The sequence below is a fragment of the Centroberyx affinis genome, unplaced genomic scaffold (genome assembly GCF_046629955.1).
Source record: "Centroberyx affinis isolate AG114_WGS23_722 - 3 ecotype Tasmania unplaced genomic scaffold, CSIRO-AGI_Caff_v1 ptg005419l_1, whole genome shotgun sequence".
Taxonomy (NCBI): Eukaryota; Metazoa; Chordata; class Actinopteri; order Beryciformes; family Berycidae; genus Centroberyx; species Centroberyx affinis.
This window is the reverse complement of record NW_027282709.1, coordinates 29,498-43,192: the sequence shown is the minus strand read 5'-3', so window position 1 is coordinate 43,192 and position 13,695 is coordinate 29,498. Positions and strand designations below refer to the sequence as shown.

At 39.9% G+C, this 13,695-nt stretch overlaps 1 protein-coding gene across 1 annotated transcript in view; it reads right to left on the bottom strand.

Annotated features, from left to right (window-relative positions):
• The window catches only part of arhgap15 (Rho GTPase activating protein 15), a 46,817-nt gene extending 36,180 nt beyond the window's left edge, over window positions 1-10,637 (bottom strand). Inside the window, exons 1-5 of the mRNA XM_071546731.1 lie at window positions 10,538-10,637; window positions 8,193-8,370; window positions 5,035-5,100; window positions 4,631-4,780; window positions 2,530-2,619 (exon numbers count right to left, since the gene is read on the bottom strand). Coding sequence (XP_071402832.1) covers window positions 2,530-2,619; window positions 4,631-4,780; window positions 5,035-5,100; window positions 8,193-8,370; window positions 10,538-10,611 — 558 coding nt within the window. The 5' untranslated portion in view covers window positions 10,612-10,637. The remainder of the gene's footprint in view (window positions 1-2,529; window positions 2,620-4,630; window positions 4,781-5,034; window positions 5,101-8,192; window positions 8,371-10,537) is intronic.
• Between the last annotated feature and the right edge of the window lie 3,058 nt (window positions 10,638-13,695).

Below are 13,695 nucleotides of genomic sequence, written 5' to 3'. Positions count from 1 at the left end.
ACAGCTGTCGAGCGGCGGAGGTCTTAGAAAGTGGACACAGGCCGAGGGGCGCAGCGCCGGTCCGGGTCGTGAACTTTGGCTCCGGCTCGCCAGTCTGTCAATGACAACAATGTCCAGGGAGGAAGCTCGCTTTACTGGAATGGAGGGAATAATATCAATTGGGAGAGCAGGGTGGAAAAAAAACAGCCATTATTCCGATCCGATGTCAGTGTGCTGCCTGTTGAGAAGAGTTGCTTTATCTTATTTGAACGTTTAAAAGTTCATTTAGTCAACACATTTTCCCCGATGGACGCAACGGGATGGAGAGTCGAATCCAAACGAACCGATTCTTGATTCCATCACGACAATTCTGTGAGTCGATTCTACTAATAAACAGAATTAGAATCTCGACTCCAAACTCTGGAATCAAAGAAACTGTTTCATTTAAACAAATTTGTAATGAATTCATTCATCAGTTGGACAGTTGCTACAAAACTCATTGAGCTAACCAGACTTTATAGAACATTTGTACCAAGTTTTATACCATTTTGTGGTAATGTAATAAATTAGTCTTGTTGTACAACTTCAATTTTTGCATCGATTTTCATTTAGAATCGGTTCCATCAACTCCATTACACGGTGTCGGAGTCTTAATTGACTCCAAAAATGTTTTGACTCGTCCACATTTTGGGGTTATTATGTTGACAAGACACCGAACAGGTACTGAATTTGAAAATAACCACTTTGCATTATTTCGATAATTTCATAAATTTGAAATCACTCTATCAAAGTTCCTATCAAAGTTGAAATGGCCTTTAGAAACACATTGAAACACATTGACTACATAAACCCAGCCTTCAGATTATGTGGTTTAAAGGAGCAATTATGATGGTGTCCTCTTTGAAACAGCTAAGAAGAAACAAGAATCACTCTGATCGTCTGTGGCATGGGAAACTGTGACCTAAGTGGGTATAAAAATAATGCCATTATGTTTTTAATCACATCTGTCTATCTGGGCTCCATATCTTCCAGAGGTATTTCTTAGATTATGAATCACTCTTTGGGACGGGGCAAAAATTAACAGGAACTTTCCATGCTAATTTTAACTTTAATCCTGGTGTTGATTGACAATGTTGTCAGACCTCAGAATAGCTTTGCGTCGACATTACAAGCACTTCTCTGTCTACAGCACTTGGATTATTTAAGATTATGTTGTAATTCCCGTTTTAATCTGCCCTGCATTAAGATTTCAGAGCTGAAATGCTGTGCAGAAGAGTAGCACTCTGCCGCGATGAAGTGTCTTAAGCGTTTGATGAGATCTGGAAATCTGCTCTCATCCTCTTCCCCTTTCTCCCGGATATCACTGTGTTTTCTCATGAAAACTTGCTCCGCCGATGAATTGATCATCAGTTTGCTTTCCTGGCTTTAAGCCTTTATCAAAAGATTATCTCCAAAAAGGCAATAAGAAGTACCACTGTGCGGGTCTGCGAGTCTAATTCGTACAAAAATAGGATTTCTGCGGATGTGCAAAATGCGAAGATGTCCCGGTGTCACCTTTAAATACGAATAAAAATGAAAATTCTTCACAGAACAGGTGGCTAACGCAAAGACAAAGCCCTCAGAAAAATATCAAATATGATCTTAAGAAGTTGAAAACAGTTTTATAAGCTGCTTAGATCTTCAGGACAACGGAGGACGTGGATTCCAAAGATGGTCCCGCCCCACACCCAGCTTTCACTCTCAGAAGAGCAAACACAGTTCACACAGCCTGCAGTGACACAGGGCCACGGCTCAAAGCTCACACTACATACTATTTAGTAGAAATTCTAATTTATTACCAGTAGAATTAACCAATCACTGCAACATATGTTCAGACTGATATGCAGAGATGATGTGTTGAGATTAAGATGCATACATTTTATCTTTACTTCTGTTGTATAGCTTCTGGTATGAAGTAGGGTTAGACTGATATTGATTTGCCAAAATATGGGGCCGATATTATTTTTTTTTATTAAATATCAGATATCGCCCTGTCAGTGTCGTCCACCTCTGATATGATGGAGGTTCTGTAAAAAGTCTGTAAAATCTACAGCATTTTACTTCCTTTGCACATTTTAGTTTTTCATTTAATTGTTCAATTACGTTTTTTTTTGTAAATGAATTCTTCATTTAAAGGCCTAGTGTATCCCAGATTTTCCCTACCATTGAATAGGTGTTGTGGGTTCACTGGTAACCCTAAAAGAATTTCATTTCTCTGTGTTTCAGTGGAGAGTTTTAGTGTTCAGCAGTGAGTTTTAGCTGCTTCAGAGGCTTTTCCACCCTGACAAGAATATAATGATGCATCAAACACTGAATACTTGGCATTTTTTGGCGCTAAAATGAAAAAAAAATTAACAATATTCAATATCAGCAGAAAATATTCTGTTTCGGCAGCTTCAATACAAAAATATCAGCCTTCAAAAACCCATTTCAGTCGAACCCTACTATGAAATATGTGGTGTAAGCGGATATAGCCCAGTACATCTCGAGGCTTGAGTACATCTGTCTTACTTGAAACACATTCTTTCTGCTGGACTTCTCGGTTGTCCACTCGACAACTGCCCCACATAGGTCCACTCCATCTGCCTTGCATCCAGGTTTCTAAATACAGAGCGGAGAGAAGGTCAGAGGGGGAAAAAAAACAAAAAACACCACAGTTACACCTAACAGTCATTTACGAAAAAAAGCATATTCACAACATCTTTTGAGCAAAACGACGCTCACCAGGTTTGAACAAAGTAAAATTGCAATAATAGAGCGAATAATGTAATCCAATAATAGAGGACCAATTTATTTCTGCTTTGCTCTCATGCTTTTTTATTTTTCTATCTTTTGGTCAAATGAGAATTAGAGTTTAGTGTATTTTCAATATGCCCAGTATCATTTCCCCAGCAATTAAAACTGCTGTGTGTAACCGCGGCACAATGCGGACGACTTTGTTTTCAGTCAGAGGGAAATGTGATTTTGAAAAAAAAAATAAAAAAAATACTGCCTTTCGCGCAAGAACTAATTTAAGTAAAAGGCACGGCGGTCCATTTATTAGATATTATTGCCCTTTACTGTGGTCTCAGCAAATTCGAGCCGTTTCGAGACAAGAACATTTTCTCGAGGATGAAAAAAAAGAGAGAGAATTAAGATTGTGTAAGCATGTCGTTTCATATGGAGGGATCTTGTAAAACAATATCATTGATTTCTTGGTGTCAGTCAAAAAGTTATCCAAAACAGGGAATTGAATATATATCTCTAATACATATATTGGACATATTTACACTGGTGAAAATAGTAGCTTGACTTTGAAGAGATTTGTAGCTTGTAGTGTAAAAAGAATCAATGCTAGATGTGAAAAGCCATACTTAATCATGTAAATAGGAGTTTATATACTAGACAAAAGAGATAGATTTATTTGAATACTACTACATAATCTACACTTCATGTGTGTACTATGCAATGCAGGTGAGCTCAGACCCAAACAGCACAGATGTGACACTGTAGGTAAACTGTCTAAATTCACCAACTCGCCATCATCAAAGCGAAGGGAACGAGTCGATGATTTCCATCTGAGAAAAGGGCCCAGATACTTCAATCTGTAACCCAGCCTCAAAATGTCGTTCTCAAATAATGAACTATTGGACAGAGAGAGTCTGACAGACCCGACACTCATGGGGCTCAGTAAGGGAGAGGGCTTTGATTAAGTCCTCGGAGCTTCATTAAAAACCATGGCAAGCTCATTTTAGAGACAGCCCTCCCCTTTCCAATACTCCCCCTCTCCACCAGTCACCACTTTCTGTCTTTTTCTGTGTTTGTCTCTCTCTCTCTCTCTCTCTCTCTTCCTCTCTATATGCACGTCAGAGCCACATCAGGGCAGGGTGGATTAAAGTCAAAAACACACCGCCTGACAAACACACACACACACACATGCGCGTGTATATTCACACATATGGCACGCAAACATGTAGATAGGCAGACATGTACACACTCAGAAGAAAAGCACACACGCACGCACACACACACACACACGCGTTCGTGCACGGCGGTCTCCAGGAGGGGGTAAACAGTTCCTCATTGCTTTCTGATGGGGTGAGCTCCAGTCCTCGGGATCAAAGCCAAAGTTAATTTGCCAGTTTGAAAAATATGAAAATGAAAAGAAAACGGTTCATTTCTGGCATCAAATTAAAATGCACACAGTGTGCGTTCACTCAACATTTGCACTCTTAATGCTAATAGGCAAGCCCTCTGAAGGTTGATATGAGGCCATAATTGAACGCTGGCCCTCTTATAGTCTGCTGGTAATGGTGTCCAACTCTCACTATTGGTGTCACTTCGAACTTTACAGTCACTTTTTTACCCCTGAACACACTCCGGAGCTGTGTGGCTGTGTGTGTGTGTGTGTGTGATGTGTGAGCGAGAGAGCGAGAGAGACAGACAGAGAGAGAGAGAGAGAGAGAGAGAGAGAGAGAGAGAGAGAGAGAGAGAGAGAGAGAGAGAGAGAGAGAGAGAGAGAGAGAGAGAGAGAGAGAGAGAGAGAGAGAGAGAGAGAGAGAGAGAGAATAAGAGACAGAAAACAAAGGGACGGAAAGAGAGAGACAGAGAGGAAACATATGCATTTACATACCAAATTTGTTACAGCCTCTTGCTTGCTCTCTTTATAGAACAGAAGCTGATCTGAATCCAAGACTACCCATGTGGAAGTCCAGTTTTTCCTCTGCTTCTTGCCACCTTCCGATATTTTGGCTTTATTCAAATATTCACCTTTCACTTCGGCCTGAAAGTGGAGACGATACAGGGGGGGGGGGGGGGGGGAATATCAGCGACAAAATCAATATCATAAATAGCAGACAATAGTCAACGTTAGAGAAAAAGAGCACAGCGGCCTGGCGGCGTAATCCAACTACTGAAATACATTTTTATTTTCTGACGGGGTGACCACAGAATTCCCTACCGAGCGAAACTTTTTGATCCACCCAGAATGTTGCTGAAGCGCTCTCCTATCACACACGGATGTGCTGTCATACTCACTGAGGTTCCAAACACTGCGGCACCGCCGACGTTATGCTGGGACTGATTCCTCCGGTGGCGAGAGATCTGCAAATCAGGAGCAGAGGAAACACTGAACTGAGCTCCGTTAATGCTGAAAATCGTCTATAGTATTAGTTCTATTTTTATGTTAATATTTAAAATGTATTTAATATTGTAGGTGTTATATTTCAAAGGTAAACAGGTGCAGAAAATAGAATACAGAGAATAATTCTTCTCTTAAAATAATGTATGTTGAAGTCAATTATCAATGCAGATCCAGTGGCAATGCAATGCAACATCATGCAGGCAATTAGGCATGTACATGTGATTAGATAAAGAACATGGCATATGAGCAGTGTGTATTATATTGTGTATATTATATTTGTATTGTATAGTGCATGCTATTGTGTGACAGCTCTGTGTGTGTGTGTGTGTGTGTGAGGCATAAGACCTCGCTGCTCACCCCAACCCAATGCCAATCATGATCAGACCATGATAGCTGATATCAATAAAAAAAAAATAAAACTCACCCTAAAAGACAATTTTTTTTTTTTTTACATAAATCCAGCATTGCAGTTGTTAAATCAATTGAATTCAGTCAGATTTTTACTCTTTCCTCAACCAAGTTTGTAAAGAATTACCAGGACGATGTGGTTGTAATATTCCGTTTACACAGAAATACAACACAGTATTTGCCATTTTAGCAAAGTGGCATGCAAGAACAGGAAGAATACTGTTCGATGAAATGCATTCCCTTTTTAGAGAGCGGGGACCTATTAAAAACTGCAGTAGAGCGTCTCCAGTTTGACATGAACTTCTCCCCACTAGCACAGTGCTGGCCTGCCCTCTACTGGTCGCTCAACACTCTAGGAATGCTGGGAATTTGAGGACAGCAAGAATGGCCCAGACTTCTCACAGACCCAAAGGTTTTGCTTTCTCTCTCTGTTTGGGTCCAATTTTTTTAGCAGCCCTATTTTCTTTATTATTATTTCTGACTTTTATTTAATTTTTTTCCCCCCAAAACCAGCAGACAAACCTCCAGCCTGAACAATCATGGGTTTGGATCTGAGCTTGATGTCATCATCCCCACTCACCAGCACACAATGGCACTTGTTTATGAGATTAGATAACCTTTGTGTTTTTCATTGCAACGCAATGAAACCTATGACCGTAATCAAAACAACAGCCTGTACACTGGAGTGGTGAACTGATGCAACGTTACAGCAACACTTTTATAGTGCCCTGAATGTTAATGACCGCGTTTCCAGTCTGTAGGACGATCCTGGTTAATTACACACAGTAGCCTCTGCCTCGCTGCCCTCTGGTAAAACTGTTATTACAGGGCCACATCTTGCAAACAAGTAGCGAGTATCGTCTGCGTAATTAGCAAACATGGGAAAAAAGCAGCTTCGAATGTGCGCTTGTGGCTGAGACTGTGCAAAAAACATTGCATCTTCTGGTTTCTGTCAATTACCTCAAACTATGAGAAGTTGCAATGAATATTAGGAGGATTTTGTTTGTCAGTGGATGGGTTCATAAATGAAATATTACTGTATTTTGTAACTGAACAGATGCAATGGCTTTGTGGGAGAACTATACGAAACAGGTGTCCCCGCTCTCCCTAGCCCTTATCAAATAGATTAGATTAGCGGTTCTATCCAGATCATCATGGCCACACGGCGATAGCTACTTCATACCAAATATGCCACAGCAGATTGCTCATTTTGTAAATGCATCATCTGTTTTATCTTTTTTTACAGCATGTTTTTCCCATAGGGGCCTGCTAGGAGTCAAACAGAGATCATCTCAATTAAGCTAATGATAATCACCTACTGTGCAAGTACAGTTTAGAAAACAATACATAATCATCATTACTGGAATTTATACAAATATGTCACAGAATGGCTAACAACTGTCAATACGTCTGTGCTGTGAAATCCAACCAGAAATGATCTAAGTTATTTCCAATACACAATGATGCGGTTATTTAAAAAAAAAAAAAAAAAAGGTACTACTTGTAGCATTTCAACATTTATATATCATTCTATTAATTGTGATACTTTGATATTATAACCGTGAACAAATGAGACCACAGTGGAGACGATTGGCAGCCTCTATCTCACGCCAGTGGTATTATTAGTGCAGTGTTTCTCAAAATTAAGACCACATTTCCCATAAACCCCATTACCTCCTGTTGCTACTTGCCCCCCCTTCCCCTCCCTGGCACTTTTTTGGAAGTGCAAAAAGGAGGATGAGAGCCCTTGATGACAGCCAATATGCATTCTAACCAGTTGACCTAATATCAAGTTGAAACTATGCAGAATAGTGGAACTGGAATATAGTTGTGGATTACTCTCAACATAAAAATGTTTTCTGTACTGTGCCATAAAGCAATCTGCCTTTGTGCTGTAAAGCAATCCAACAGATTTCCCTCCAAATCAGACCTGTTGACACACAATGGAAAATGCAGTGTAGAGGCCGGTGGAGGCTGACAGTCTTCTAGGTCAGTGGTTCTCAACGTGGGGTCCGGGGACCACCAGGGGTCCTTGAGGGGGTTCCAGGGGGTCCCCAGCAACTTGAATTGTTAAACTTCATTTCACAATTAGAGAATGTAGAAGAATGATTATTTTGATCATAGTTTCTCTGTTATCTCTCTACCTACAATACAGATAGTCATGGAATTCTGGACAAAATCATAGCTAACAATAAAAATATTCTCAGATTTGGGTCCAAGAGAGAAAAGAGAGAAAATCTCTTTGGGACCAAGAGAGAAAATCTCATCAAATGGGGGTCCGAGGCCCTAATGTGGACTAAATGAGGGTCCTTGATATGAAAAAGGGAGAATCACTGTTCTAGGTGATGGTCTTGTTCATTTACAGAAATTGTACTACTGTCTCAATATGAATGTGGTAATGATTTATTGATGTTAAAATGCTACACACAGCACCTTGACAGTCAGTGCCAGTGGGAATGAAGGGCCTCTGAAACAGCATTTAGACTACAGTATGCAACACTAAAGCCCTCCAGTGGAACCTATGTGAATTAAATTAGGGCAGAAGGCAGAAGGATCCACCCTGCCTTGTGTATGAACAGGAACACTGGGCACAGAATGAGTCAGTACGAGAAGCAGTGCAGGGTATCGGTTGTCCTATACTCACAGGCTTCGGAGGGAGGTCAGAATCCTGCAGCACCATGGACTTGGACTGGCTCAGGCGCTCCCCGGAGCTCTGGGCGCTCTTGATGCGCATCTGCACAGCGCCTGGCGACGCCACAGTCAGCTGGTGAGGCAGAACCAGGGGGAGCGGCTGCTTCCCGCCGCTCTGTAAGTTGGTGATCCTGCAGACAGGCAAAACAGCAAAGTTCAAGGGATACCTCGACATGTTGTCGTTTCTGTCAAACATGTGTTGCCATGTTGTTTGTTTTGTCCTCCAGTTACTCTAGAAATGGCGTAGATAAGAAGGTGGGTAGATAGGAAGATCGATGAAACTTTAGTGGTCCTCATGGGGAAATGACTTGCAGCAGAGTAGAATAAAGAGAATAGACCAAGTAAAGAGTATTGAAGATAATACAGGGGTGTTATAATGGAGCTGACAGTTCTAATAACTTAGAATATTTTCTCCACACTACAACCTGGTGAAGAACAGAAATATTAGACTAAAATAACATTTTAAATGTCAAGGTATTCCTTTAAGTGCATACCATAAGGGCAAGTCAGAATGAAAATATAGTATTGTTATATGCAGCTACTACGTACATATTGACATGTGTACAAAGGTGCTGTTAATGTAGAATGCCATTATATCCTAGACCATTGGGCCCAATGTATGGTTTGAGGACCACCAGGGGTCCTTGCAGAGGTTCCAGGGGGTCTCCAGCAAAATGAGGAAAAGTTTCATATTCAGTATTACAGCATTCACTATATACAGTGTGTTATATTTGGATCAGTGGCCTCACTCTCTCCACTGTTCTCTCCCCACCTTAAGTATAGACAGTTCTGCAATTCTATAAAATCACATCTAAAAACAAAAATCTTCTCTCATGGGGTTTCCTGGAAGAAAAATCTTATCAAATGGGTGTCTAATATCTATTTGGGGGTTCTTTGATATGAAAGTTTGAGCAGTTCCCAAACTATAACAATAAATTCTGTTAAACGCCCCACAAGCATTAAGTGAAACAAAAATGTACAAAAGAGCAAGGCTTGTCTTTTCCTTCTGCTGGTAAGATGTCTTTGGGTTCCTGTTCACGGCTCTGATTGCTTCACAAGTCATTGCGACACGTCTGTTTCTGCAATGTGTGTCTGTCAATAACAAGGGAAACCTATGATCTACTTGTAACACCAGAACCAGGCATGTGCACACACACACACACAATTTTAGGACCTCTATGAACATTAAATATAAATGTACACGATATTCTTGGAAGTATACACTTATTGAGCTGACTGATCTTTGTCAGATGAATACAGAAGATGCTGGAGCTTTTCAACATGACCCTCTCCAACTTAAATTCTTCTTTAAACTAAACACCTGCCCATCTATAGGTCTGGGTTCATCAAATTAACTGGTCATTTTTGCTCTTATACACAATTACATTGCTTCAAAAAGATGTGATCACAACATTCACAATATTCATTTCAAATTTCATTTTCTGATGCATGCTATTTGCAATCAATGTCAAGAAAGATTTGTCCTAAACTATAGCATCAAGCTCATGTTGACGACCAACAGGTTTGATCTGAAGTCTGAAAACTTGCTTAAGTCCATTGCTTTTCTTTCTCAAACACCTTTCTGCATTGTGGGTTTCTACTAGGCGGATAAAACCAGAGTATCAAGCAAAGCACTAGCTGTCCACATAACAAAAACCCACCTCAAACAAAACTGATCAGAATGTCTGATGAGTTAAGTAACTATATTTAGACAACTTCAGTAACAGGAAACAAAGTGAAGCCCTCTGTGCAACGGAAGCTAAAGTCATGCATGAAGTTATATTAAAACACCCCCCTAAATTTGGTGAACAATAACGCCAAAACGCGTAGTGTTCTGTGTGTTGCAAAAGGTTATCTTTAACCCTGAATCTGCAACCCGGATGCTGAGGGTTGAGCAAAAAACAGTTTCATGACACCTTAACAGCAACTCAGTTAGCAAATACAGCAGTCGTGAAATCCCTCTGTCCAAAAGCACAAGCCAGATGTCTCAACACCTTCTAATAAGCTGTTTTGAGCTCATCAAGCCCCAAGTACAACCTGTAATCGAGGACGATCCTCGATTAGATAGACTTAAATAAGAAAACAAACTACTGTGTATTCCATGCATAACACATCCAGTAAGTGAGGGCCTACATAGCATATAAATCACCCCAAAAAGTGTTTTGAACCATTAATGATCCAAAAGAGCATGCAGGCATACACCAGTCACCAAGAAAACAAAAACAAAAAAAGATACGTAAAATCATAAATTAGGACCACAGATGAACTCCTTTGACGGACCATTTACTGGTATCTTACCTCGTCCCCGCCATCCCTCTGTCAGTCACAGATTGCAAAAGTAGAAAGACAGAGAGAGCGCACAGGCCTTCCATTTAGAGGAAGTGCGTTTCGTCACGTGTCTTGTTTCAAAACCACCGTCTCTCAAAGTACAGTCGATGTGAGTTGTGTTGTGTGCTGCAGCCTCCCCATTTCCTGAGCCATGACACTTGCTCAGAAATCGTCTGACCAAAAAAAAAAAGAAAGAAAAACACGTTAACCTCATTCTCAGGAGACTACATGTTAACACTTGGTGCAGGAGTTGTAACTTGCGCGAGAGATTGTGCATCGTTGCGTATTCACTGCATATCAAAATCCATATTCCTCAGAGAAAAAACAGAAAGTGTGGTTTTGCTCTTCTCCTTTTCACCGATTGTGTTTAGTAATGTGTGTCAAATCGCCCTGAGTGCTGTTTAAAATTCAATGATGGGCTATATGTATCATGAAGTTGTATACAATCATTCTGCATTCTCCACGTTGCACACATGACCCTTTTGGTTGAGGGCACAGTTATTTTGCAAACCCAGTTTCTGGCAAAAAAAGTTTCATATTCAGTCATGTACAACGTGTCACACAAAAAAAGTAATATATTTGCTGCGTTGTCCGTGTTCCAAAACATCCTGACAATTGAGAACGAGAACCTCAGAACGTACTTCAGTTGACAGATGTCAAGATATTATCTCTCCTGTTACTCGTCACTTTATGGAAAGTAACCACTCAGTCACTCAACTTCAATGTATCGGCATAGAGAAAGTTACTCAACCACATAGTAACTATACTAAAAACTACTAGTCCAACGTGAAGCCTGCTGGATTTTTACACTAAACGCTGTGTCTCCAGATAGTTTAAATGAAAAATTTGACCTGTCTCCTTTCCTATATCTAAGTAATCATTCAGTGCATATTATCATATCCTGTGATCTGTCTTACACTATGACACGACTTGATTTTGTGCCCTGATTTTCCCATTGTAATATACCACAGACATGTTGATTGTCCTATTCATAGTCTAGGAAATGTAGATGTAGGTATTCAGGGTTAATATTTAAATATACAGTATATATGTGTAAATGCAGCCATCATAAATAGGAGAGGCTATGTATGTATAGCCTAGGCCTACATGTATGAGCATGAATATAGGTGTATATATGTCTTTGTGTGTGTACACTGCAAAAAATCTCCATCTTCCAAGTCATTTAGTCTATTATTGAGTCCTAAAATCCCAATTTTCTTAAAAAAGTGAAGAAATCTGCCACTGGGTGGATATAATTTCACTTGTTTCCAGTGCAGTTTCACTTGTTTCAGAAGTTGACATCCAGCAATTAGCCGGAGCCGCTCTGGATCCTGCAGTTTGAGAAAAGTCAGTTGTATTCCGCAATGATCAGTCTTACAGTCTCTGTTGAACCATCCGGACAGAACACTCGCTCAGCTACAACAGCTAGGCACCCGAAAAGTTAGGTCTGACCGAGGCACTTCCAACAGAGCTATTTTAATTTGTGTGATGTAAACCTATGTGTAGCAGTGTAAACACGGAAGTGGAGGAGATTCACATGAATGTACAAACTGGGTGCACGCAAGCGTGACCGTTTTCCGAAAAACAGCTGTAGTTGCGCTAAATAATGGTGTAAATATAGTTTTTTTCCACTCACTGTGCGATTGTTCGGCTTTAGAAGACTTGTATTATGCTGCATGAGCTGTATGGAGTCATTTTATGTTCATTTTTTGTTATTTTTGGAACTCTAAAGAACCGGTCCCCACTGACTTCAGTTGTTCTGGCAACCTCCCCTGTGTCACATCGACTAACTTCACCTGTGTTTCAACTGGTAGATAGTGACAGAATTATCATTTTTGGGTGAACTATTCCTTTAATGTTCCTCATGGTACAACTTGTTGTTTATGGAAAGATAAGCAAAACAAGATAATTGTATTCACGTACCCATCGGTAAAATGTAGATAGTTGCAACACCGTGCTGCAACTGGGCCACACAAAGGTCGGATATGCAAATGTTACGCATGCAAGCCCAGTTTGCCAGGTTCTGAGCCAATATGTGGAGCAACTAGACCATCTTGTGATCTGGTTTTATAATACGTTAAGCAGTGATATGTTTTTCTCAATCGCAATCCTTAAATGACTAACTACATTTTCAAACTGTGCCAAAACGCCCACCATTAACACTTTCGCCCGTAACACTATATAATAAAAGTCTTACTTATCAAAATAGATGATATTGATCTCAGTGAAATTCTATCACCCTCACATGCATTTATACATGTGTTCATTGTGTAAATCCTTACATGCAAAATACAACTAGGAATGTGCAATTTCGCAAGAAAATGTAAATGTGATGTGTGATACTGGATGACCTGTGAGATGCCACAGTCAAATCTCTTTTTTCTTTTCCATTACAGTAATTACTGTGAACTTTTGCACTTACTGTATATGCTGCAACATTATTTCCAAACTATGAATCACTTTGTTTGCAATACTGTAAAAAGCTTGTATTTGTGTCATAACACACAGACATAAATTAGTGTGAAATCTGAATACTTAAATACGTGTGTGTGTGTGTGTGTGTGTGTGTGTGTGTGTGTGTGTGTGTGTGTGTGCGCGAGGAATAACTTGTATGCAGAACATTTTTTTATTTTTACACTAATTTATGTTGTGACAGCAACACTATACAGTCTATAGACAGCATCACCAGTATGGTGTAAACTAAAGGAAGATGCATTCAGGGTTGACCATGTCATATTGCTGCTGATACTTGGCATTTTGCCTGTCAGTATTTATGCAGTGGGAAAGACAGATGTCCATTTGGCAGATTTTTTTCATTTTGAGACATGTTAATATTTTGAGTGTTTTAGGGCCTTCTGCAGGTACAGTATAGTAGTTTCAGGAACTGCATTTAAGCAATTATTTGAGTTAATAAAAATAAAAAAAAATCTACAATTTATGCAGATTTAGAGGAATCTAGATACAGTTGCTTGTCCTGCTGACAATCACAAAATATAATTATTTCACAATAGTTTACAAATGCAAAATACATATGTTGAATAGACATGATCCATTCTCTAGATACAGAGTCAAGGGGCAAGATAAACCCTGGCTTTCTAATCCTAGCAATTAACAAACATAATGCTGCC